The sequence below is a fragment of the Dreissena polymorpha genome, chromosome 1 (assembly GCF_020536995.1).
Source record: "Dreissena polymorpha isolate Duluth1 chromosome 1, UMN_Dpol_1.0, whole genome shotgun sequence".
NCBI lineage: Eukaryota > Metazoa > Mollusca > Bivalvia > Myida > Dreissenidae > Dreissena > Dreissena polymorpha.
This window is the reverse complement of record NC_068355.1, coordinates 110,840,418-110,868,390: the sequence shown is the minus strand read 5'-3', so window position 1 is coordinate 110,868,390 and position 27,973 is coordinate 110,840,418. Positions and strand designations below refer to the sequence as shown.

The window sequence follows — 27,973 nt, the reverse complement described above, 5'->3', positions numbered from 1 at the left end:
AACAAAGAACAGTATGAAAACAGAACAGTATGAACAAAGAACAGTATAAAACAGGACAGTATGAACACTGAACAGTATAAACACAAAACAGTATGAACAAAGAACAGTATGAAAACAGAACAGTATGAACAAAGAACAGTATGAAAACAGAAAAGTATGAACACTGAACAGTATAAACACAAAACAGTATGAACAAAGAACAGTATGAAAACAGAACAGTTTGAACACAAAACAGTATGAACACAAAACAGTATAAACACAGAATAGTATGAACACAGAAAAGTATGAACACTGAACAGTATGAACATAGAACAGTATAAACCGAACCAGTATGAACACAGAATAGTTTGAACATATAATAGTATGACCACAAAACTGTATGAACACAGAAAAGTGTGAACACAGAACACTATGAACACAGAGAAGTATGAACACAGAAAATTAAAAACACAGAACAGTATGAACACAGAACACTATGAACACAAAACAGTATGAACAAAGAACAGTATGAAAACAGAAAAGTATGAAAACAGAACAGTATGAACACTGAACAGTATGAACACAAAACAGTATGAACAAAGAACAGTATGAAAACAGAACAGTTTGAACACAAAACAGTACGAACACAAAACAGTATAAACACAGAATAGTATGAACACAGAAAAGTATGAACACAGAATAGTATGAACATAGAACAGTATGAACACATACCAGTATGAACACATAATAGTTTGAACATATAATAGTATGACCACAAAACTGTATGAACACAGAAAAGTGTGAACACAGAACACTTTGAACACAGAGCAGTATGAACACAGAACATTAAGAACACAGAACAGTATGAACAAAAACACATACAATTATGATTACATATGAGAATGTTTACAGAGTAGAATGGCCACAAGTATTGTTATAGATCCTTATCAGCACAAAATAGTATGATAACAGGGTTGTATGACCACAAGTATTGTTATAGATCCGTATCAGCACAAAATAGTATGATAACAGGGTTGTATGATCACAGAGAACAGTATAAGTTCATGTTAATATTGTTGAACCATATAAGAATGTGTGAATACTGAACAGACAGAAACAAAGTTATACACTTAAATAATGTCCATTTTGGAACAAAAATACCAACTAATTGTAACAAGAGGACACAAGAACATAGAGAATATAATATAAATGAGCCTTGCTCTCTGAAAACAGGGTTTAAAACATTTGCGTAAAGTGTTGTCTAAGATAAGCCTGTACAGTCCAATTACCGGTAAAAATGGAATTTTTTGCTAAAGGGAAGTCTTTTCTAAGCGAAAATCCAGTTACGCCGGAAAGTATCATCCCAGTCAGCCTGTGCAGACTGCACAGGCTAATCTGAGATGATACTTTATGCACATGTATTAAGACCCATTTTACCAGATTGAGGCTCAACTATTTTGTAAAAGGAGGATATGTATAAGACTAAGTATTACATTTGTATTAACAAAACATGTATAGAATGGGGAGAATACAAATAATTTTACCCGCCTTAAAACTGCTTCATCCTTCTCATCTTGTAGTTGTCTGTTCATGGTTCTGGAAAATAGCATAGTTCTTTAAATAATAGGTCATCTATGATATCAAATACAACTTTCAAGATTTTCCTTTTCCTTTTTTGTTAATTATTGTATATGAACATACCTTGCAAATGAATAGACGAATCAGATGTGCATTTCAATAAAAAGCAACTCAAAATTGCATACAATTTTTAATTATATTTCAACAGTTAAACGCATACAACCTCATATATCCTTATAGAATTGCCATTCCAAGCTAGATAGTAATTTTCTGCATTAAATAGATTAAACATTAACTTTTTAAACATTGACATTATTTCACAGAAGAAAATGAAAGTAAACATGGCAAAATCCCTAAAATCAGACTGCAGAGTTAACAAGTAAAATTGTAATTATAACTAAATAAATATCCTGACATACATTAACTTACACATATTTCAAGTACCACTTGCTTACTTAAAATTTCACTTACTTCAATTTTTCCAGCTGGTTGACCAAGGTCTCCCGTTCTAAGGCAATGCCTTCAGAAAGCTTCAAAGCAGCTCTGTTGATATAAATACAAGTGCAAAAGTATAGATGTAAGAAAAACATGTATTATATAAAAAGTACACATATTTGTAATTGTTGTATAAATGAAAATTTAAAATCAATTAATCAAAACTAATATATTTGTATAAACAAAAGAAAATAACAGCAGCTTATGCAACTGAATGAATAAACAAAATTAACATTTCTACAATATTTATCATATATTTCAAAAATAGCACATGTTTTTTTATCATTTTTTGCATTTTTTTCTGCAATGAAGATTTTTATATTTGTCATAATTATTGATTGGAGAGAACATAAAATTATCTTACAACATTCCAGAAGTTTTTTTGTGAATTTCAAACTAAATATATTATAATATTATTATGGCAATAAGTATATTATGTTTCGTGTTTATTACAAATAATCATGTAATATCATTTCATTTCTGGGTGGTTTTCATAATGCATGTGTATTCTGCTTTTTGATTTAAGTACAATTTTAAGACTGAACACATAAAGTATTCATTTTTGCATGATTTTATAAAACAAGAGATGTGTTTGTCAGAAACACAAAGCCCCCTACTGCGCTGCTTTGAAACCATATATTTGATCTTTGACCTTGAAGGATGACCTTGACCTTTCACCACTCAAAATGTACAGCTCCATGAGATACACATGCATGCCAAATATCAAGTTGCTATCTTCAATATTGAAAAAGTTATGGCCAATGTTAAAGTTTTCGGACGGACGGACAGACGCCATATATTTGACATTTGACCTTGAAATATCAAGTTGCTATCTTCAATATTGCTAAAGTTATGGGCAATGTTAAAGTTTTCGGGCCGACAGACAGACTGACGGACAGTTCAACTGCTATATGCCACCCTACCAGGGGAAAAAAAACTATATACAAATATGCAAATTTCCCAAATGTAACCACAAAAATTAGTTGTTGTTAATGAACGAACAAAACATATGCAACATCAAGGAAAACAATTATCAGAATACAGGATTTTTTAATGTGTTTTAAAGGGAGATGGTACCATATGTGACTTCATGTGGCACAGTAGCATTCCCTTTAGGACACACCAAATGCTCCACATAAACACAACCAAGGTGATGGCACAAGAACACAGGCAACAAGTAATGGCTCACTTTGCCTGTTCCCGTTTGTAAGAACACCGGCAACAAGTAATGGCTCACTTTGCCTGTTCCCATTTGAAAGAGCACCAGTAACAAGTAATGGCTCACTTTGCCTGTTCCCGTTTGAAAGAACACCAGCAACAAGTAATGGCTCACTTTGCCTGTTCCCGTTTGAAAGAACACCAGCAACAAGTAATGGCTCACTTTGCCTGTTCCCGTTTGTAAGAACACCGGCAACAAGTAATGGCTCACTTTGCCTGTTCCCATTTGAAAGAGCACCAGTAACAAGTAATGGCTCACTTTGCCTGTTCCCGTTTGAAAGAACACCAGCAACAAGTAATGGCTCACTTTGCCTGTTCTCGTTTGAAAGAACACCAGCAACAAGTAATGGCTCACTTTGCCTGTTCCCGTTTGTAAGAACACCGGCAACAAATAATGGCTCACTCTGCCTGTTCCCGTTTGGAAGAACACCAGCAACAAATAATGGCTCACTTTGCCCATTCCTATTTGAAAGAACACAGGCAACAAGTAATGGCTCACTTTGCCCATTCACGTTTGTAAGAACACAGGCAACAAGTAAAGGCTCACTTTGCCCATTCCCGTTTGAAAGAACACAGGCAACAAGTAATGGCTCACTTTGCCCATTCCCGTTTGTAAGAACACAGGCAACAAGAAAAAGGCTAACTTTTCCCATTCCTAATAGAACAAAGGCAACAAGTAATGGCTCACTTTGCCCGTTCCCGTTTGTCTTCTTTCTGCTGTTGTCTCAGCTGATTGATGTATGCCTGGCACTCTGCCAACGCCTGCTGGGAACGGTGGAATGACTCCTCCAAGTCCTCCTTCTCCTGTAAGCATCAGCATAATCATCATAGGCAGCAGCAGCAGCAACAACAATAGCAGCAGCCATATCATCATAATCATAATCATGATCATAAGCAGTAGCAGAAATTGCAGCACTTTCATTGTAATCATCATAAGCAGCAGCAGCACCACCACCATAATCATTATCATCAACAGCAGTACCATAAACTATACCATCATCAGTATTAAACAACAAAAACATTCACCATCATTTTTATCAGTAGCAGGAATCACAGCAACTTATTGTCATAACCATTTTTATGATCATTATTATACAATAATGTAAAAAGAAGCACCACCACGATCATAATCATCATCACCAACATCATCAACTTCATCATCATCAATCTTCTCAACATAATCTATATAAAAAATGTACCTTGGCTAATTTCTCTTTCTCTATTTTTGTTTCAGCTTCCACTGTATTGAGAAATCCAAGTTTCTCTTCCATCTTGAAAAGACAGGGTGAACATTTAGGAGGATAAAATACATTATTTTGTACAATAATGGTCATTATCAAATAATTTACAGGCCATAAATGTATTTTTTCAGCTCTCTTTTGTTCCCCACTAAGAAAATTAAGAACTAAGCATGAGCCAATAGCACAACATAATATAATTTTAGTTTCAAATAATGTCTTCACGTCCTTGTCAAAATTTGACATGAGTAAAAAAAGTGTACACAATCTTAAATTACGTGTGTGATAACAAGGCATCCTATCGCCACCGTTTAGACTATTTTTCATAAAACTATTTTCTTATTACAACTTACTATCTCCAAATTAGTAACAAGAGGGCCAAGATGGCCCTAGTTCACTCACCTGAGAGGAGTCGGTTCACTCAATCTTTACCAAATGTCAAACTTGACCTAGATATTGTTCAGACAAACATCCTGGTTATCATTATTTCATCTGCGAGTCATGATCAATGTACCTATGAAGTTTCTTGACCCTAGGCGTAAGAATTCTTGAGTTATCATCAAGAAACCATTTTTCTAAGTTGAGTCACCGTGACCTTGACAGCCATTGTGGGAATACGTTTTTTGGCACTGTGACCTTGACCTTTTACCTAGTGACCTGATAATCAATAGAGGTCATCTGCGAGTCATGATCAATATACCTATGAAGTTTCATGAACCTAGGCATAAGCGTTCTTGAGTTATCATCCAAAAACCATTTTACTTTCAGGTCACCGTGACCTTGACCTTTGACCTAGTGACCAGAAAATTAATTGGGGTCATCTTAAGAGTCATGATCAATGTACCTATGAAGTTTCATGATCTTAGGCATATGCGTTCTTGAGTTATCATCTGAAAACCATTTTACTATTTTGGGTCACCGTGACCTTTACCTTCGACCTAGTGACCTGAAAATCAATAGGGGTCATCTACGAGTCATGATCAATTTACCTATGAAGTTTCATGATCCTAGACCTTAGCGTTCTTGAGTCATCATCCGGAAACCATTTTACTATTTCGGGTCATCTTGACCTTGACCTTTGATCTAGTGACCTGAAAATCAATAGGGGTCATCTACAAGTTATGATCAATGTACCTATGAAGTTTCATGATCCTAGGCCTAAGCGTTCTTGAGTTATCATCTGAGACCATTTTACTATTTCGGGTCAATGTGACCTTGACCTTTGACCTAGTGACCTGAAAATCAATAGAAGTTATCTGCGAGTCATGATCAATGTATCTATGAAGTTTCATGATCCTAGGCATAAGCGTTCTTGAGTTATCATCAGGAAACCATTTTACTGCTTTGGGTCACCATGACCTTGACCTTTACCCAAGTGACCTGAAAATCAATAAGGGTCATCTGCGAGTCATGATCAGTGTATCTATAAAGTTTCCTGATCCTAGGCATAAGTGTTCTTGAGTTATCATCCGGAAACCATTTTACTATTTCGGGTCATCCTGACCTTGACCTTTGACCTAGTGACCTGAAAATCAATAGGGGTAATCTGCGAGTCACGATCAATGTACCTATGAAGTTTCATGATCCTTGGCATAAGTGCTCTTGAGTTATCATCCGGAAACCATATTGTGGACGGACGGACCAACATGAGCAAAACAATATACCCCCTCTCTTTGAAAGGGGGGGGGGGGGGGGAGGCATAATGAAAAAACTGTCCCCCTCCCAGCAGCCATGTTTTTCACCTAACCAGAACCATTTTTGAACTCAACTCTCGTAATAAGGAAACAAATGTTCTGAGCAAATTTCATGAAAATTGGGCAAAAAATGAGACTTCTACTGTGTTCACATGTTTTCACCATATACATATATAGAAAAATGCCCCGCCCACTGGCGGCCATGTTATTTCACCGATCCCAACCATTTTCAAACTCGTCTGAGATATCAATAAAACCAATGTGTTGACCAACTTTCATGATGATTGGGCAAAAATTGTGACTTCTAGAGTGTTTACAAGGTTTCTCTATAGCCAAATAGGGAAAACTGCCACTATATACATATAGAGAAAATTGCCGTGCCCACTGGCGGCCATGTTTTTTCACCGATCTCGACCATTTTCGAACTCGTCCGAGACATCAATTGGGCAAAAATTGTGACTTCTAGAGTGTTTACAAGGTTTCTCTATAGCCAAATAAGGAAAACTGCAATGCGGGGCCATGCTTTTTAACGGATCGGAACCACTTTTGAACTCAACCAAGATATCATTAAGACAGGAACCTATACAAACAAAGGGATTCACTACTCAATGAACCGAAGAACAAGCTAACGCGTTTTTACGCAAAACGGAAACGAGACTTGCGACCCAACTTTGCGCGACGATGCAAATTTTCACAGCCGCCATTTTGACAGAGAGACCGTGACAAAGCGATCTAGTCAGATTAAGATTACAAATATACCAAGTGTTGCCAACAAAGAAGTATTCATTGCAAAAGTTTGTTGAATTTGAGACATCTTATTGTTTTATTTGATTTTGACTATGCTTTGTATTTACTTATAAAAACAACGGTGGGTAGTTTCACCAAATTATGTGTATCATTGTTTACACTTCCATAATCCGATAAACATATGTTGTGGCTTTTTTCAAAAGGCTTGGCCAAATAAAACTCTATACTATTCATGTTGGTATTCTTACAAACGTTACATTTCAATGCATTATGTGGTGAAAACTTAATTAACATTATTTGCAAATTTATTATTTTATAATAGCTCAAAGATTATAGAATTTTAGTCATTTTTTTATTTTGTAATCACTATCAGTGTTATCAACATATGTCACAGCTTTTTTCGAAAGGCTCAGTCAATACTATCTCTATATTAATCTTGTAGGTATCTTTACAAACGTTATATTTCAATGCATTGTGTGTTGCAATTTTTATTTGTAGTATTTGCAAATTCATGATTTTGAATGAGCACAAAGACAATACAATTTTAGTTGTTTTTTTTTTACCACTATCAGTTTGATCAATATATGTCGTGGCTCTTTTCGAAAGGCTCAGTCAATACTAGCCCTATAGTTATCATGTTTGTATCTTTACAAACGTTACATTTCAATGCATTGTGTGGTGCAAATTTAATTTGCATTATTTGCAAAATCATAATTTTGTATAAGCTCAAAGATTATACAAATTTAGTCATTTTTTTATTTTGTAATCACTATCAATTTAATCAAATATGTCGCAGCATTTTTTGAAAGGCTCAGTCAATACTAGCCCTATAAAAATCATGATGGTATCTTTACAAACGTTGCATTTCAATCTATTGTGTGGTGCAAATTTCATTTGCATTATTTGCAAAATCATAATTTTGTATAAGCTCAAAAACAATACAATTTTAGTCATTTTTTTATTTTATAATCACTATTAATTTGATCAACATATGTCGCAGCATTTTTGGAATGGCTCAGTCAATACTAGCCCTTTATTAATCATGTTGGTTTAAATTCATATTGTTTTATATTTTCAGTGCGCTGAAAAGAAGCAAAAGAGGGTCTCTTGCTCTTTAGACGGAAAGTTTGACTCGCAAAGGAAAATGTCATGACGCCAGCGAAACTTGGGCGTACAAACCCAGGTCATTTCCACATTAAGAACTTTTAATGGTTGAAAAACATTGTGGACTTTAAATAGTGCTAACATACATGGGTGTTCACAGCTATGCCAAGGATACTGATACTGTCTGATTCAACACGGAATTTGGATTCCTTTCTTTTCCTGAGACGAACCTTGACCATCCCAGCACTAAGATGATGTTACTATATTCATGTCTACTAGATAAAGCAGTGGCGACAACAAACTTCACAAACCTTCAGACTTGCCGAAGACATAAGAAAATTCAGTATGAATTAGTTTTAAATATTCAATTGATTTAATTAAACTGTTGCATTTTTTCATAAATGAACACATTCCAGCAGTGAATATCTCTGCTTAACTTAAAAGTGACTGTTAGATCTTTGATCATGTTAATCAAAAATGTGTTCCCAAAACTCATTATAAATAGAAAATTTTCAAACTCGTTTAAACAAGATTTTTTTGGTATTTAATTTTAGTAAGCTTTTTGTATTGCTGTAGGCTTCAAATAAATCTTCTGCATCACCATGTCAGGAGGAGTCTTAATCTTTTGTGGTTGAAATAATAAATAGAAAATTGTTAGTATTATTAGCAAATTTATGTTGTTCTATTTTACATTGCAAATGGTTACTTGTGCAAAATCTTTTACAAACATGTGATTTTTTTTACATGCTATTGAGTTTTTAAAATATTTTCTTTAACTGAATGCTCATAACACTTAGTAACCTGAATGTATTGTTACACATACTCTTAAAATTAAATAATACCAAGATTACCTATCATGCATGAACTAATGTGTATGTTTCAGTGATTAACTGATTTATATTGAGAAATATAACATAAACGACTTTTATGAATTGCCTTGCCTTCAAATTCTGCTGATTTTTGTTCAATACTTGAACACAAAATCACTAATGAATCGATCTGCTTTCCTTCAACTACATGAAGGTCAGTCTGGCTGCACAGGTTCTGAGCGACTCTGTTGGTGAATATTAAAATGGCATGCGAAACTTTGCTGCGTCGGAGGTTAAAAGAACAGTTGATACATTTTAAGTTGTTTGCACTTAACATGTCTTGATTATGTTGCTATTTCAAACAAAACATGGTAACTTTTTAATTCTATTAAAAGACCGGTCTTTTGTACATGCACATACATGCGATAAACAACGGCAATTTAACCCTGGCGAAACAACTGGCTATTAATATTCATCAAAGGGTCCGATAATTGGGTCCCCGTTCGACATACTGCGTAATAATTAGAATAATTAATGATTGATTTTGAGATCAACAACGCAACAATTGAACTAATAGGTACTTGTTTATTTAACATAATATAATTTGAATAAAAAAAAACGTTACTCTCTCAATAAGCGAAATCCCTCGCAATCGATATCGTGTAGCTGCATTATCGCTACACAGTGACCAATCAATCGAGATTATCAAATCTCGCGCACCGGTTAATTTTGCGTGCTGTATCAGGATATCGTGAGGTTGCGCATCCCTTTGTTTGTATAGGTCCCTGATTAAGACAAACATTTTGAAAAAGTTGCATGAAGATTGGGCATGAAATGTGACTTCTACAGTGTACAAGGTTTTTCTTTTTTTTGACCTAGTTTTTGACCCAGCACAACCCAGTTTCGAACTCAGCCGAGATTTCATTGGGACAAAGCTTCTGACCAAGTTTCATGAAGATGGGACAAGAAATGTGGCCTCTAGAGTGTTTACGAGCAAATGTTAACGGACGGACGGACATACGACGGAAAAAGACCGGTCACAAAACCTCACCTGAGCAATCAGGTGAGCTTAAAAGTGAATTAATGCAAACTGGGGCATGTTGACAATTCTACAATTTAAAAAATTTAAGGTTAAAATGTGCTTATTATACTTAACAATAGTAAGAGCCCAAGCCCCATTGTAAAATGAGGTTAAAAAGTCGACAGTTTTGCACTCAACCCTTATCTGAGCCCATTATTCACCAACCAATTCTTAGACTTAGAAAAGACTTAACAATTAAAATTGTTTATTAAGTGTTTGAATAGGTGCATGTTATCGATGGTGCGTTTGTCAGAGGCAGACACTTCTTTATGAAGAATGATGTAACTCGACCTAAAATTAGGTTAAAAAATAAAGAATATTTAGAACATTACAATTTTAAGAATATTCTTTATTCTTAGACTTAGAATTGATTTATATATACATTGGTACCTCTGAATGTCTGGAGACAATCTCCTGCAGTTGTTTGTCCTTCTCCATAATCTCTTGCTCCATGGCCTCGCGGAGTTGTCTCTCCTTGCTGCGCTCCTGAGAATGACAGCATAATTAGCATGCAAGAGATCTTTGCTACTGAGAATGACAGCACAATTAGCATGCAAGAGATCTTTGCTACTGAGAATGACAGCATAATTAGCATGCAAGAGATCTTTGCTACTGAGAATGACAGCATAATTAGCATGCAAGAGATCTTTGCTACTGAGAATGACAGCATAATTAGCATGCAGGAGATCTTTGCTACTGAGAATGACAACATAATTAGCATGCAAGAGATCTTTGCTACTGAAAATGACAGCATAATTAGCATGCAAGAGATCTTTGCTACTGAGAATGACAGCATAATTAGCATGCAGGAGATCTTTGCTACTGAGAATGACAGCATAATTAACATGCAGGAGATCTTTGCTACTGAGAATGACAGCACAATAAGCATGCAAGAGATCTTTGCTACTGAGAATGACAGCATAATTAGCATGCAAGAGATCTTTGCTACTGAGAATGACAGCATAATTAGCATGCAGGAGATCTTTGCTACTGAGAATGACAGCATAATTAGCATGCAGGAGATCTTTGCTACTGAGAATGACAGCATAATTAGCATGCAAGAGATCTTTGCTACTGAGAATGACAGCATAATTAGCATGCAAGAGATCTTTGCTACTGAGAATGACAGCATAATGAGCATGCAAGAGATCTTTGCTACTGAGAATGACAGCACAATTAGCATGCAAGAGATCTTTGCTACTGAGAATGACAGCATAATTAGCATGCAAGAGATCTTTGCTACTGAGAATGACAGCATAATTAACATGCAGGAGATCTTTGCTACTGAGAATGACAGCACAATAAGCATGCAAGACATCTTTGCTACTGAGAATGACAGCATAATTAGCATGCAAGAGATCTTTGCTACTGAGAATGACAGCATAATGAGCATGCAAGAGATCTTTGGTTTGTGTTGCTTACCTGACTTTTTGAGTCTTGTTCTGGGAAAAATGGGCTTAATGTATGTGCGCAAAGTGTCAGGAACAACACTATCTACTTTATGGAATTTTATAATTAATGGCAATCTGTCTGCTAAATGAAAATCAAGTTTAAGATGGAAATTGTCATTCCTGATTAGCCGACACTTTATGCAAATTTTCCCAGAATGAGGTTATATTTACTCAAATTTATACATTTTTAACACAGCCATACAAAGTTTGATAAGGGTCACATGCCATGGCTCAGTGAGCAACAGACCTACAGACAAAGTGGTTCCACTTTAGCTTACCTCACAGCTTTTAGTGGATTTTTATGACATTATTCAGTCATATTCCCAAATTCAAAAAGTATAATTGTTTCCCTAATCGAGTCCCGAAATAAGATATTAATGGTTTGACTTTGAAAGGTTTAGAAATTGAGCTGTTAAGTATAGAAATAAAGAGTTTAAAGTTGTTATATCAACTAAACTGATATCTTTATGTTTAGTATTTACAGTTTTATGGAAGTTTTACATGTATCAATAATTCCTCAAAATTTATCATCTAGCAAAAACATAATTAAAGTGAAATGTCTGCCGCTTATTATGGAAATCTCTTCAAATAAAACAAATAAATTGGAATCATTACCACAGTAAAAATAATGCATTAAAATGAAAGTAGAAACTGGAATGCAGCCTTTTTATAATTATGCAATAAACTAGTATAAAGTAAAAGGTTACATTATACTAAATAATCGATTCAGGCTATACTCTCTTAAAAAAACCATAGTTTACTCCAAGGCATGTTTAACACTTTACACTGTTGTTCTGGTTAGCATAGGTGCTTGCACCTATGCTTAAGGTATATACCACATTTTGAAAATCCACATCGGTCGGTTAACCTTTCTGAAGCCTTACCTGATTAAAAATCAGACGAAATATCTATTTAATTTAGCATATGGTAATTCTTACAATTTTTTGGGGGGAAACGTTTTTCTAACGTTTTCTTCCAAGAATATTACTGACACCGTTTTTAGTGAATTTTTCTAAGACCGTTTTATGTCAAAAAATCTTCTTATAACCTAGAACAAATTTCGTTCGTAAAACAATTCTGTTCTTGTTGATAGTGACCTCACACCCAATTTAGATCTATATGGGATCCCAATTTCTATTTCCTTCGTTTACTGTTCTGTGAGAGGTCAAATGTTTACATAACTGAATTAATAAGGCCCTGGTTAAAGTATATGGAACATTTCATCGGTTAATTATAAATAGAAATTAAAACATATTCTCAGCAGGAAGTGGGGCATAAAGCACTTTTATTCTTTGAAAATGTGTAAAAAATGGCGGAGTACGATGAATGTTTTCTGATTTATGACATGGATTCTGACGTGCCTTTCTATGGATTTGATGAAGTAGAGTTTAAAAGTAAGAGATGTGTTAATTGAAGTTAAAATGTTTTACTTTGAGCCAGAAATTTACGTTACGAGTAGAGTTAACGGTTTAAATGTGGCATCGGATTGAATGGATTCGCGTGAATTCTGGACGAGTGCTGTGTCTGTAAAATATTAAATGGAAAGCTGTAAATGTATCAAGTCGGAAAAGAAAACGGATGGTTGCATAATGGTATGCGTGAAATAATGTAATTCTACGTATTTATTTTCATAGTTATGTCATTTTGTAACCATTCACATTCGTCACTATTTGGAATTCCCGTTTCTAAAAATAGAGCATTTTGTTAACAAGGGGGGTGACTCGTGATGTCAGCAATCGTTAAGGCTACAATATACTAAATAATCGAGTCATGAAGGGCTGTACTTTCTAAACAAATCATCATATTTTCCTCGAAGGCATGTTGTACACTTTGTTCTGGTTTTATCGTTTGGAGATATTGATAGGGGAAGCATAGGTGTTCACTACTTAATCCCTGAAATAGGATAAAGTTGGAGATTAAAGTAAAAAATGGCACTGCAAAAGGTTACAATCCACTAGAAAAAGGCCGAAAAAGGCGCAAAAACAGTCGATTTTGATTTGAGTCGAATTTGTTTTTGGTTTGAACATGACAAATCTTTTTTATTGCTTAAATCGATTCAGCTAAGAATGCCCGTCAAGAAAAGGTATGGTTATGGGGGTCTCTTTGTGCAAAATGTTGTATTTATTTTCGCTCAAAGTTGTCGCTTTTACATCGAAACATATAAGGAAACTATTTAGTATATTTTGACCTAAACATTTACTTCAGCAGCATCTTCCCTGTATCTTGCAACTATGCTTTCAGCGCCATCGGCGCTCTCGTTTTATCTTGTGAAGATATTGATAGGGTAGGAGTAGTTGTTCACTACTAAATCCCTGAAATATGATTAAGTGAGAGACTACAGTAAAAAAATTGCACTGAAAAAGGTTACATTCCACTATAAAGCGGCCATAAAAAAAGAAGGTGAAAAAACAGTTGATTTTTATCTGTGTGAAGCTTTTCTTGGTTTGTGCATGACATATCTTTTTTATTACTTAAATTGTGTGCGGGGTAATATGCGTTTTTGTAAGTTTCATGGAATAAATGTTGTTTTTTTTCATGAATTAAACACGCAAATTTTTAGGAAAAAAAACTGCTTTTTCTGAGGAAAATGAAAAAATATCTTACAGAAACTCATCCTAAGCATCTGAAAGCACAACAATTTGTGCTGGACGTACCCATAAAACACATTTATTTAGTTGTTTATTTTTTCTTTGACATAGCTTGTAACAATATTCCAGTATTTTGTCAGATTTGACTGATTATTATTAATTTGGTTAAAACTTTTTACTCTTGAAAGCCCTTAATAAAACAAAGCGCCAACACAAAAGCCAGATGGCCTTGGAGGCGTTATTATAAAATGCACTTTCACTCGTTTCAATGTGAAAGATCAATCTGAAATTTGGCATTCACGTTGAAAATAAAACAATAATTATTAAGAAGTGCCAATATTTTCCAGATAAAACATTGTTTCATAAAGTTAAGTTCCTGGTCTATAGCCAGATTAGCTGGCTCAGTTGGCAGAGGTCTAGAGCACCTATCTGAGGGTGGAAGGTTTGATGCCCGGCACAGCCACATAACTTGTGTGCCGAGTGGTTATGAAATCCTTTCTACAGCTCCTGTTCAAGCAGTTTTCATTTACTGGCATCTATATGTGGACTTATAATTGTTGGAACAGCTGAGCCAGAAAAGTGTGAGTTGGTTAACCTAACTATGTGAAATAACTGAAATACTGAGGTCGCGGTGGTGTAGTGGATGAGGTGTCCACCTAGCAATCGGGAGTTTGTGGGTTCGCTCCCTACTCGGGGAGCATTCTCATTATCTCCTCAATAGAAACCAAGTACTGGTTCTTCCCAGGAAATGGACTCTACAGTGTCCATAACTGCCTATAATAGGCCTTCCTGTAATAGTCAGCAATTAACTGTATGAAGTACGAAGTAGAAGTACTATCCCAAACTGCAAGGATCCAACAAACCAAACTAACAAACCTCTGCCAGTATTTTTTCCTTCTCCTGTTTGATTTGCACTTCCATTTCTTCATACAGCTTCCTTACTTCTTCATCATGAGCATTCGTTTTGCTGCAGAAAAAAATTCACCCATTTATGGTTATATACAAATTCACTTAACTCATTGAAAGATCAAGAGGGTAACAGCAGACAGCCACTACCTGCTTGCTTTTCAGTCCCCGCGTCTGCTGCATTTTTGCGCTGGCCACATGCTGAATGTCCTTAGAAAGTTCATATATTGTGCTAATAATCTACATCACAATAAATAATATGCATTTAACCCATTTATGCCTAGTAGACTCTCCCATCCTTCTAAATTGGATCAATTTATTTCCAAAATTAGGGATGTCTTTTATATTTTTCTCTATATTTAGAATATTTATTACAGAAATTCCTATAAACCAACAGCGCAGACCCAGATGAGATGCCGCATCATGCGGCGTCTCATCTGGGTCTAAGCTGTTTGCCAAGGCCTTTATTTTAGACGCTAGGCATTAATGGGTTAAAAAACATACTTTGAAGCAGTTGAGTCAGTAAAACCTAAATGTATCCAAAGGTTTTTTAGGGGAACATCAACAAAGTTGTCTTAATTGATCTGCCTTTAAATCCTGCTTCCTGTCATAAGTTTTGGCCCTGCTTTATTAGAATTGTTTGTTTGGAGGATAACTCTTCTCAACAAAAATCCAGTGTAGGCGCAAATTGCTAATCAGGGACACTACTTTACACACAAGCATTTCCCACAGCAAGGCTCAGATAAATCATAAATTTTTGTTGCGTTCTGAGAAAACTGGCCATGATGTATGTGCGTAAAGTGTCGTTCCAGATCGCCTGTGCAGTCTGCACAGGCTTATCAGGGACGACACTCTCTGCCTAAATTGGATTTTTGCTAAGAAGAGACTTCATTTAAAAGAAAAATGTCATAAAGCGGACAGTGTCTTCTCTGATTAGCCTGTGCGGATTGCACAGGCTAATCTGGGTTGACACTTTACGCACATGCATTATGCCCAGTTTTCTCAGAACACAACTCAATTTACAATGACACCATATCATTAAATGAACTTGTGTTGCTTTGCTCCTTATATGTGGCAGAACTGCAAATATTTAAATTTCGATCGCTAATAAATGAATTCCCAATTTGGAATGAGCAGCCAGAATGACACTTTCCACCTTATTATAATAATACTATAAACAACTGATTGCATAAGGCATTGTAAAATAAAAGCAATTAGAAAATGTTTATATTTTATGTCTGAAATACCCTTTGTAAAAATGACCTTATATATTTATTAACTGACCTTATAATTATATTTATTAACTTTACAAACATGTTGCGTTCTTAAATACTAAATAAGTAAATAAAATTTTCTAACCGCAGTATATTTTATTCACATATTATCATCACACAGTCCAAAATAATCTAACTTAGCTTCAAGCATAAGAAACCGGATCAAAAGAAATAACAGCCTTGAGGTAAAAAGCAATTCACATTAAAGCACAAGATCAAAATAATTTATGAGTCTTTTCTCATTACAAAAATATCAATCTTCAAGTATTAAATCAAGCATTCAAGGCATAATTAATTAAACAGCTAAACATGTTATGCAGTGACATTTTATTTGTTAATATAATTATATTATACATTTATATAATATTGTTTAATAATTAACAAGACTATTGTCAAGCAATATAAGTCCCCTACCAGCTCCACCATTGTCACTAATTCCAGACTTTTTATATATATTTGTTGCCATAGCAACCGGGATTTTCGACGTAGGAACAAAATGGAATGACGTGCATAATGTCCATATTGCCATCTATCCATGTTTCATGAAAAAATATTAAGAACTTACAAAGTTATCACAGGATCCAGAAAACCACAATTTTCAGCAGTATTTATAGTCTATGTGTTGCCATAGCAACCATAATTTTTGACATAGGAACGAAATGAAATGACGTGCATAATGTCCTTATTGCCATCTATCCATGTTCCAAGTTTCATGAAAAAATATTAAGAACTTTAATAGTTATCCGAGGATCCAGAAAACCACCATTTTCAGCAGTATTTCTAGTCTATTTGTTGCCATAGCAACCAGAATTTTTGACGTAGGAACAAAATGAAACTACATGCATAATACCCATATTGCCATCTATCCATGTTCCAAGTTTCATGAAAAAATATGAAGAACTTTTAAAGTAATTGCAGGATCCAGAAAAGTGTGACGGACAGACTGACAGACAGACTGACGGAGCGCAAACCATAAGTCCCCTCCGGTGAAACCGGTAGGGGACTAAAAAATGGATCACTCTTATGCTGCAACAATTGGTGTTGATGAAGATGACAATGAGATATAACCTTTCAGACACTTTAAGGTATTTTATAGTAAAACTTGTCATATATGACAAAAACAACAATCCAAATGATGCATATTTTACCCGGATCGCACACAATTTTGTTTAAAAAAACAGAGATTCAACAAGAGATGTGTTTGTCAGAAACACAATGCCCCCTACTGCACTGCTTTGATACATATTATTTTTACCTTTGACCTTGAAGACTGACCTTGACTTTGACCTTTCACCACTCAAAATGTGCAGCTCCATGAGAAACACATGCATGCCAAATATCTAGTTGCTATGTGAAGGGACATAGAAGTTATGAGCATTTTTTGAAACCTGGGCGCAAAGTGTGACGGAAAGACGGACAGACGGATGGACAGTCCGATCACTATATGCCCTCCTTCGGGGACATAAAAATAACCATTCTTGATAAATTTTGAACTGTTGACAGTCCTAAATTAGATTGCACATGTTCAATTAAATGAATACAGAAACAATGAAGAAAATATTTATTTCACAAAATAACAACACAATGCAATGAAAGTTTGATGACAGTCTACCCACATGTACATTGATTTTTCTCTAAAAATTACCATCAAAATTCGGCTTTTTCGTGATTTGTCCCCAAATATCAACCAAAATTTCAACGACATGGCTCATGAAAAGAACAAGAATAAACATTATCATTAAATTGCATAAGAAGAAGAAGATTCATCTTATTCTAACATTGTCATGTGTATTTTACTTATAAACAATTGAAATGAAGTTATATTTTGATAATACTCATAATATTTAATTTTCTGAATGTCCGGGTTTATCACTCTATTTTCCCCAATCCAAACCCTACAGGCTGTACAATAAATAGCAAAATAAATCACTGACCTACCTCTTACACAGAACCTTCTCACTGGTGTTTAATTATTTGTCAAAGCCACCCAGTATATATAATCCAGACTGTTAAACTGTTTCACTGACAAATGTCAAAGAGATCTCTATAAGGACAGCAAACAGATATCAAGCCATCTGCAAACAATTATCAACATTAAAATGTAGGGCGGCCTTAAGAGGTACATGCCAGTGCTGTAAACCATGATAGGTTTGGGAATTTTACAATGTTAAATTTGAAATGTTCTAAAATGGACATAACCTGTGGCTTAAATAAATTAGTAAATAAATAACCGAAATGTAATCTTATTTATAAATTAATTAATTATGTTGTTACAGTGACATTCTTGATGATCAAATAATTATTTTATTTTTTTTTAATGGGGGGAGGGGGGGGGAGAAAAAATACATTGATATGAACTTGACCCATGAACCATGTGAGATAAATTTCAACCTTTCATCTCTGCTATTTGGGCTAAAATATATGACTAATTAAAGGTAAAAAAGTGATACATTAGGTTTCAAAATACTGTGTAAAGTTTGTCATATTTAAATTTTTATTTTATCATGATCAATAAACAAATATCTTTAAAATTATATATGTCATAAGTTTTTTGTTGCTTGTTTGTTATAATTTTTTTTTCAGATACAACCCCACAATTATTGAAAATTGTCAATTCTTCAATCTGTGAATAGGTCCCCTTAAATGTATTCTTTTCCAACTGAATAGATTATGGATAATGACTAAGATTCAGAGTGTTTGTTATCATGGCCACTGGGTCAATGTCTTTATATAAGATACAGTGCACATTATTATATTCTTTGATACAAAGAGCATTGCTACTGCTCTGCTCTGACTGCTTTTGCTGCTGCTGATGATGACGCTAGTGACAATGAAGGCCAGTTTATTCCATGTTTATCATGTAGTTTGTGAACTTCTTCTTACCATGAATCAACATTTATTTGGATTGTTTAATTATCCTTTGTTTTAACCATCAAGTGTTTATTTTAATTATTTTAACAAGGAATCTAACTGGAATTCTTCACACAAAGAGCATTTATATTAAACTCTTTCCCACTCAGAATAAAAGTAAATATGGATATGTGCTAACAGCATAAAACCCGAACAGCATGCGAGTAACTCGCATTCTGTTCAGGTTTTGTGCTGTTTGCTGATAATCAGTATCTAAGGGTTGGAAATGAAGCCTTTAAAACTTGAATCTCGTAAAAAGGTCTTGCATTAAATTTAACTTTCTAAAGGACTACAAACGTACAAAAGTACGTATCTAAGTGATAAAGGGTTAAACATTTCTGTATAAGCTTCATTTATGTGTCCCCAGTGTTATCAAACACATAAAAGCTTCCTTACCTTTTCAAGGCATCCTCCAGGCTATCAAATTCACACTTAGACTTGCGAATTTCATTGGAGACTCGAAACAGGAAGTCCTCAAATGTTGATGCCATCCCCGTATCATCCTTCCTGAGACGACACCAGAGGGACTTCACTGTGGAATCCCTGAAATATCCCGTCAACAGATGAGTTACTTTAACAAATAGTAGAAAGATCTACTACTGTTAACAAATTGAAGGGACACAACTTTGTAAAAACTTTTTGCAGTAAAAGACTCAAGCAGTTTTTCTATGAAACATTAAATTCATCGTATATTACATGAAGAAACTTTTCCCAGTTTTTCTTTCTAAATGCAAAACCTGGGAATTGTGACCAAGTATAAACTTATTAAATCAAGAAAAAAAAGTGTCTATCTTTAAATTTAGCCACCTTTTGGGAAAACTGGGCTTAATACAAGTGTATCAAGTGTCCTACCAGCTAAGCCTATGAAGTCTGCACAGGCTAAGTATCATGGACAACATTTACCGCTTTTATTCAATGTTTAGTACAAAAGAAATAAGTCTCATCTCAATGAAAATCCAGTTATGGTGGAAAGTTTTGTCCCTGAATAGCCTATTTAGACAGCACAGGCTTATCTGGGACGACACTTTATGATCATGCATTAAGCCCAGTTTTCCCAGAATGTTTCTCATCTTCACACAGTGTCTGCAGTGTGTTTCCCCGCACTCAAATGAGTCCAGCCTACTCTGAACTCCTACCCTTCAACAATGTTGGTCACCCCCAAGTGTTCCCTACCCTTCAACAATGTTGGTCACGCCCAAGTGTTCCCTACCCTTCGACAATGTTGGTCATGTCCAAGTGTTCCCTACCCTTCAACAATGTTGGTCACGCCCAAGTGTTCCCTACCCTCCAACAATGTTGGTCACGCCCAAGTGTTCCCTACCCTTCAACAATGTTGGTCACGCCCAAGTGTTCCCTACCCTTCGACAATGTTGGTCATGTCCAAGTGTTCCCTACCCTTCAACAATGTTGGTCACGCCCAAGTGTTCCCTACCCTCCAACAATGTTGGTCACGCCCAAGTGTTCCCTACCCTTCAACAATGTTGGTCACGCCCAAGTGTTCCCTACCCTTCGACAATGTTGGTCATTCCCAAGTGTTCCCTACCCTTCAACAATGTTGGTCACGCCCAAGTGTTCCCTACCCTCCAACAATGTTGGTCACGCCCAAGTGTTCCATACCCTTCAACAATGTTGGTCACGCCCAAGTGTTCCATACCCTTCAACAATCTTGGTCACGCCCAAGTGTTCCCTACCCTTCAACAATGTTGGTCACGCCCAAGTGTTCCATCATGGTGTGAAAGTTCTGTTCCTCCTCGTGGGGGTCAACACCAGATTCGTCCATGTATGTTGCGTCGTTGTCCATCGCCCCGTCAGACGTGGAACGCAGACCGAGGAAACCGCCTAGAACAACCAACTCATGATAAATGATAAGCCTGTGCAGTGTGTAGTGCAGATAAAGTGTGTAACCTTAAAGTGTGTAAAGTGTCATAAGCCTGTGCAGTGTGTAAAGTGGATAAGCCTGTGCAGTGTGTAAAGTGTCCTCCCTGATAAGCCTGTGCAGTGTGTAAAGTGTCCTCCCTGATAAGCCTGTGCAGTGTGTAAAGTGTCCTCCCTGATAAGCCTGTGCAGTGTGTAAAGTGTCCTCCCTGATAAGCCTGTGCAGTGTGTAAAGATAAGCCTGTGCAGTGTGTAAAGTGTCCTCCCTAAGCCTGTGCAGTTTATCAATGTGCTGTAGCCCTACAAACTTATACACAAATGTGCAGTTAAGTCCTCCCTGATAAGCCTGTGCAGTGTGTAAAGTGTCCTCCCAGATAAGCCTGTGCAGTGTGTAAAGTGTCCTCCCAGATAAGCCTGTGCAGTGTGTAAAGTGTCCTCCCAGATAAGCCTGTGCAGTGTGTAAAGTGTCCTCCCAGATAAGCCTGTGCAGTGTGTAAAGTGTCCTCCCAGATAAGCCTGCGCAGTCTGCATAGGCTAATCACTGATGACACTTTCCGCCTAGACCTGTTTGTGGATCAATTTGTAAAAACTTGAAAGACCAATTAGAGACATGTATATGTAAACTTAAATGTTTAACTGCTGGAATGTAACAATTTGATAGGAAGCTTTTCAAAAGTCTGTCATTTAATACTCTAGGCAAATAATGTTAAGTCCTTGAACAGAACTGTTCACTACATTAAAACATGCAGTAAAAAACTTTCACATGTTACCACCAAACAATGCTTCAGAATACAAACAACACATTTATTAACAAGGCCACAACAAACTGGTAAGTTGTTTGACAGATTATGGTGTCCAAAAATTTGGGTTAGCAAGCACACGCAAAAACATTTTTATTTCTAATAAATCATAAGAACTGATTCAAAAAACAATTTTATTTCATTTTAACTTTTTAAGTGGTGGCAAATCAAAACATTATTAAATAATTTTGTTATGACCTAAGTATTCTTTGAAACATTTGATTATTCAGAGTTTAAATGAATTTAAATGCTCTGTCATATCAGAAATTGCTGCACTACAATGTGGTAAAGGAAGTTTAAAACAATAAATATTAGCAGATTAGTCTGCTGATACAATTTATCAGTGAATTCTAACACTTCCTTTAGCTAGTTTCAGTTTCTCCCTTTATCACAATAAATATATTGTATTTTCATCATAATGAACCTCGAGCTAGGAAAGGAGTATGAAGGCACGTGCATACAATGCGGTATGTGATAAGCCTGTAGACTAAAATAGATTTTGTAAGATTATCTATTATAATGGTATAATATGCGGAGTCACTCACACACGTCTTTATTTCATTTATTATATAATTTAATACACATTAATTTGACAAAAATATATACAGATTTATTACCTCTATGGTTTGTTAATTTCTGAATCCTGACATTTTGTTTGCTTTCATCATATAAAGTACTGTATTTTGTCGTGTATAGCACACAGTTTTTTACCTTCTTATTTCAAATAAAAAAGTTTGTGCGCATTATACATTGATACCACGCTATCCTGGTAGCTAACTTGCAAAAAATTCATTTCATAATCATAAATATTCGTAATAGCCGCCATTTTTTATTCCAGAAAACTACAGCCTATAATCTTACAGACTGAAGGGGCAGTTGCCAAAACAACAAAAAGTCGATAACAGCAGATATGAACAGGGCAGCAACAGTTCTTGACAAAAGTTAAAATGTTTGAATAAAATATGCAAACATTTCTTTGTCTGTGTTTGTGCACTTCTACAGCTAACATTTGGCTGGTCAAGGTAAGCGTCAACAAGGTCTTTTTGCGGGTAACGGTAGGTGTGAACAGGGACATGCTCCTTATCGTAATTACGCTTCTTCTTTTGAATGCTTAATTAAGCTTTCCAATGATCCGGATTATTTTATTGCGCAATAGTAAAATGGCGGCCATTTTCGGTCGCATTTGGTAGTTTCATTGGCTTGAAATATTTTTTTCTCCATTTTTGCATTTCAAAAAACAGCCTGTGCGTTATACATGGGGGTACGCAATTCATGGGAAAATACGGTATATTAAACACTGCATTATGTGAATTTGGAACCAGACATAAAACATAGAATGAAAATCATTCTGGTGACTTTCTGACGCACAAATGTTCTGAATGTATTGTTGTCTATTCTTTACTTGTAATCTCATTATTATCTATTGTTGTCTATTCTTCACTTGTAATCTCATTATTATCTATTGTTGTCTATTCTTCACTTGTAATCTTATTATTATCTATTGTTGTCTATTCTTCACTTGTAATCTCATTATTATCTATTGTTGTCTATTCTTCACATGTAATCTCATTATTATCTATTGTTGTCTATTCTTCACTTGTAATCTCATTATTATCTATTGTTGTCTATTCTTCACTTGTAATCTCATTATTATCTATTGTTGTCTATTCTTCACATGTAATCTCATTATTATCTATTGTTGTCTATTCTTCACTTGTAATCTCATTATTATATATTGTTGTCTATTCTTCACTTGTAATCTCATTATTATATATTGTTGTCTATTCTTCACTTGTAATCTCATTATTATCTATTGTTGTCTATTCTTCATTTGTAATCTCATTATTATATATTGTTGTCTATTCTTCACTTGTAATCTCATTATTATCTATTGTTGTCTATTCTTCACTGTTGTCTATTCTTCACTTGTAATCTCATTATTATCTGTTGTTGTCTATTCTTCACTTGTAATCTCATTATTATCTATTGTTGTCTATTCTTTACTTGTAATCTTATTATTATCTATTGTTGTCTATTCTTCACTTGTAATCTCATTATTATCTGTTAGTATCATAAGCTTTTATCTATGTCTTTTTCTTTTAAAGCGAATGAGTTGTTTTTTTAATTATTCCGGTATTTTTAAACTGTAATGATGCATCTTGCACACAGTTTCATGTTTGTGTGGATTCCAAAACAAAATCCTATAAAGCTTACAGTTCTGGGGTAAATCAATTTAATTGATGAAGTTTTATGTTCAGGCATTTATTTTATCAACAATTTGTTATAAGAAATAAATTCAGCCGGTTAACCTTATTACATCGGTAATACCAATTTGAAAACAAGAATATCAGTGAAACTGATGGATGCTCCCCGATGATGCGCTTTGTCAATGTATGTGTTAATGAACACCTAAAAAAATCTATTATTAGCCTCGGTGACCTTGACCTTGACCCCAGTGACCTCAAACCTCATCAAAAGGTAGAGGTCCATGCAAGGTACCTACATGCCAAATATGAAAGCGATTGGTTAAGTATTGAAGGCGCAATAAGAAACGGTAGCAAAAGTGTGACAGAAGGAAGTCTATTATTAGCCTCGGTGACCTTGACCTTGACCCCAGTGACCTCAAACCTCATCAAAAGGTAGAGGTCCATGCAAGGTACCTACATACCAAATATGAAAGCGGTTGGTAAAGTATTGAAGGCGCTATGAGACAAGGTAGCAAAAGTGTGACGGAAGTAAGGAAGTAAGTAAGGAAGGACAAACTGGCAACTATATGCTCCGCCGAAATTTTATTTCGGGGAGCATTAAAACAAAAGCACAGTATATTCCAAAATTGATGTTTTATTTAAACCTCAAATAATGATTAGTTTTCAACAAAATCATAAAAGCTCTATTTTGTTGTTGTTTTGACAAAAACATTAAGTATGACAAAGACAAATGTGCAAAGACTTATGTAAAAGCAACTTGCAAACACTAAAATGAAACATAATAACTCACTTGTCTGAAAACTCCAATAATTTATTGACTATAAACTAGCACACCTAAACACACTACATATATCTGAAAGTGGTCTAACATGAATGAGTGCTCTCTCCTATGTACATGGTTTTATGTACCAGTGATCAAACTACTATTTACCATGTTATCAATACAAATCTCGTATTTAATGATGGTTGACACACATAATTATACATTTTTACCTGATCTGAAAAACAGCAAAGTATTCACATGTGAGTAATTGTAGCAGTTAAGTTTTCCTTTCACTAAAAAGGCAGTAGTGTTTTATAATTTGTGACCAGTCATTGTGCGACTGAGTCAGCCAAAAAACAAATATTTTGATAACAGCTTAAATCTCTTATGAAAGGACTTATTATTTAATTTAGTTATTAACTATTAATTAATTAATAATAACTTGGATTACTGATATTAATTTTTTTAATATCATTGCAATTGTAATAATTTTCTTCATAAATGGTATCTTTTACTTGAAGAGAAATGACTTGCAATATGTATGTTGGTGCTTTTAAAACTCTTTCTTACTTTCTTACAATAGTTGTCAAATTTTGTTCCAACACTACCATGAACATCAATGTGAATATTAGTTACACTGTTAGAAACTGATTGTGTATATTCCATACACCATCAGTTACTAACTGTGAAACAATTATATCTTGTTACTCTGGTGTAAGTAAATTACTCGGGGTGTATGGAAAATACACCATGGGCACGTGACCACTCTTAGCCAATCTGATTAGGTCATTTTTGTAAGAGGTGAGATATTTGATGCAAAAATGTATGAAGTATTTCAACCTTTTCTTCTTAACTGGTGACAGCGGTAATATTTATTTAGCCATTTAAATCAAAATATTGAAAAATTCAGATGTATAAGTAAACAACATCATACATGTTTTGAAAGTAGACTTTCTAAACCTAAGAACATGATTGTAATATTTGTGCCCGGTAAGATAAAAACTATATACTTTAAGTATACAACCTTCGTGCAGAGATTCGACCGGAACCAGCATCGCTCGATCAAATCAAATATAACCAACAACATGATGATAGCCAAGCCAGTGATCGCAGGATCCAGACAGCCTGACAGACACACAGAGCGCAAACCATAAGTCCCCTCCGGTGAAACCGGTAGGGGACAATAAATATTTATGCAAACATAATGATATATCCCGAATGTTGTTTACATTTCATGACGTTATTTGATGTTGCAACATCATTTCAGCAAAATAACAAAATGCGATTGGTCAATCGAACGAAAACTAAGCCAATGAAAATGCTTAAAAAGTATATTACACATTTGTAATGTTTATCACTTTGTATTTACATATCATTTTTATGATAATAACTGTTAACTGTTGATCATTTTATGTTGTATGTGTAGACTCTATATTGTATAATCTATATAATTGTCCTTAAACTAATTTGTACTTAAAAATATGGTCCATATGACAGTTGTGCTTTTCTGTTACTGAAGTATTACAACTATTCCATTATATATTATAAATAAATCAAACATTGGTTTTCTTTTTCAACAAGTTTTAGTGTTTTTTGTGAGATATTAAAAAAATTAGGTGGATGGTTTACAAAATATCAAAACAGAATGGCCTAAGTGTGACACAATAATGTTGAGTAAATGTTTTTTCAACTGTAAACTAAATTAGGTATTATTTTAAAAGGTATTTAATGATGTATGGTATAAGCCTCAATAAAAACATGTACCTTACTTTACATGTCCCAATTTAACACCTGGCTGGCAATAGTCTATTAATGTTTGTAAAAGCTTATTTACAAAGCAAGAAATCTGGAACAATAAATATCTGCCCAATCATTAAACAGGAAGTATTTATTAGGACATACTTTAGTAAACTATTGTTTAGATCAGTTTAAGTAGGCACATAAACTGAAGTCAAAACATAAAACTGTTTCAATTAGAACAATTATTTGGTGAAAATATTTTGTTCTCTTTCCATTATAACTAACATTTTGACGACAATAAATATCATTATGAAACAATTCCGCATCCTATGTTGTCATTTTTATTTGTGAGCGTTAGCTCACAAATAATGCAGACCGAATTTTGCAAATCAGTATGGCTTAGCTACACTAGGAACCGTAACCCGTGACTGCCTGTGTGGATAACTCCAGTAAAATTTAGCAGACGACAGAATGCTAAAAGTGTCTGCATTAACCACCCCATCTGCCTGTTCTCACTGATACAGTACATAGTGTGTATTTAACAGCTTGTAAGACAACGTTGGCCAGTCTAGTGTTTATCATAGGAATCTGTACATATTGGCTGCTTTCAGGGAAAATGGGGCTTAATGCATGTCAAATAAGATTAGCCTGTGCACACTGATTAGCTGTATCAATGATTTAAAAAAAAAAACACATCTCGACCTGTGTTTTAAGACACACTCTTTATAAATTTGAACGGGTTGTGGTCATTTCAAACTTGCGATATAAAAAGCTATATCATAATTTTGAAAACTGAGTTGCGTCTAAGATTATACAACAGCGAACAAATTCAGTGCCTTCAGCGCTTTGATTAGGTGGGTTATTACATGCAAGAACTAGTACGAAAGTAAAAGCTTGATTGCATCACTGCGAGTGTGACAAGCTTAGTTGAAAAGACCTGAAAAAGCAGAACGGTATAACAAAACTTACCGTAATTACTCTATGTTTTCAGACACTTAAAAATAATTATCTTTTTTCGTGTCCGAAAACTTAGATACGAAAAATATTCACAAAATACAGGTGTCAGAAAACTGAGAGTTGAAAATTGAAGTGTCCGAAAATAGCGTCAATTGTATCAACGACTACCTATGAATTCTTTGTTCATTTCCGATAGTTGTTGTCTAACACCTTCAATTGTTCGTAAAACTTGCAATAGGGTGCATCACAATGTGAAGCGTTTAGTAGTTGTCACAGTTATTTTACTGAGAAGGGGTAGTACCATTGCGGTAGATAATTGAACTGTTAATTGGCACTACCCCTGGTTATTGTCATAACGCTTATGCTATCGGGCGACCATTGTTTAATACCGGTTTACAAGGTTATTTACCCAATAACGCAAATGTAATGGTCCGTTGCCCTCAGGCATGCACCTGCCATGTTTTATGATGTTAATCTGGTTGTAAATCCTCATGATCGAAGTGTCATTAGATATAGAAAACAGGACTGAAATTTGGTAAAATAGCGCTGTAAAATATAC

The 27,973-nt window shown here is 34.8% G+C and overlaps 1 protein-coding gene across 16 annotated transcripts in view; it reads right to left on the bottom strand.

The window, feature by feature from the left end:
• The window catches only part of LOC127844343 (EF-hand calcium-binding domain-containing protein 4B-like), a 67,182-nt gene that overhangs the window by 23,858 nt on the left and 15,351 nt on the right, over positions 1–27,973 (bottom strand). For 5 of the 16 annotated variants that reach the window (XM_052374469.1, XM_052374466.1, XM_052374478.1 and 2 more), the window contains exons 3-10: positions 20,764–20,911; positions 19,469–19,615; positions 14,859–14,949; positions 10,334–10,429; positions 4,470–4,541; positions 3,959–4,074; positions 2,029–2,100; positions 1,524–1,575 (exon numbers count right to left, since the gene is read on the bottom strand). In XM_052374469.1, the coding sequence (XP_052230429.1) occupies positions 1,524–1,575; positions 2,029–2,100; positions 3,959–4,074; positions 4,470–4,541; positions 10,334–10,429; positions 14,859–14,949; positions 19,469–19,615; positions 20,764–20,911 (794 nt within the window). Of the gene's footprint in view, positions 1–1,523; positions 1,576–2,028; positions 2,101–3,958; positions 4,075–4,469; positions 4,542–10,333; positions 10,430–14,858; positions 14,950–18,100; positions 18,229–19,468; positions 19,616–20,208; positions 20,223–20,245; positions 20,273–20,319; positions 20,347–20,393; positions 20,421–20,467; positions 20,495–20,541; positions 20,569–20,615; positions 20,643–20,689; positions 20,718–20,763; positions 20,912–24,744; positions 24,857–24,975; positions 25,050–27,973 lie in introns of those variants that run through there. The other 11 variants (XM_052374511.1, XM_052374503.1, XM_052374518.1 and 8 more) reach the window with 11 other exon arrangements.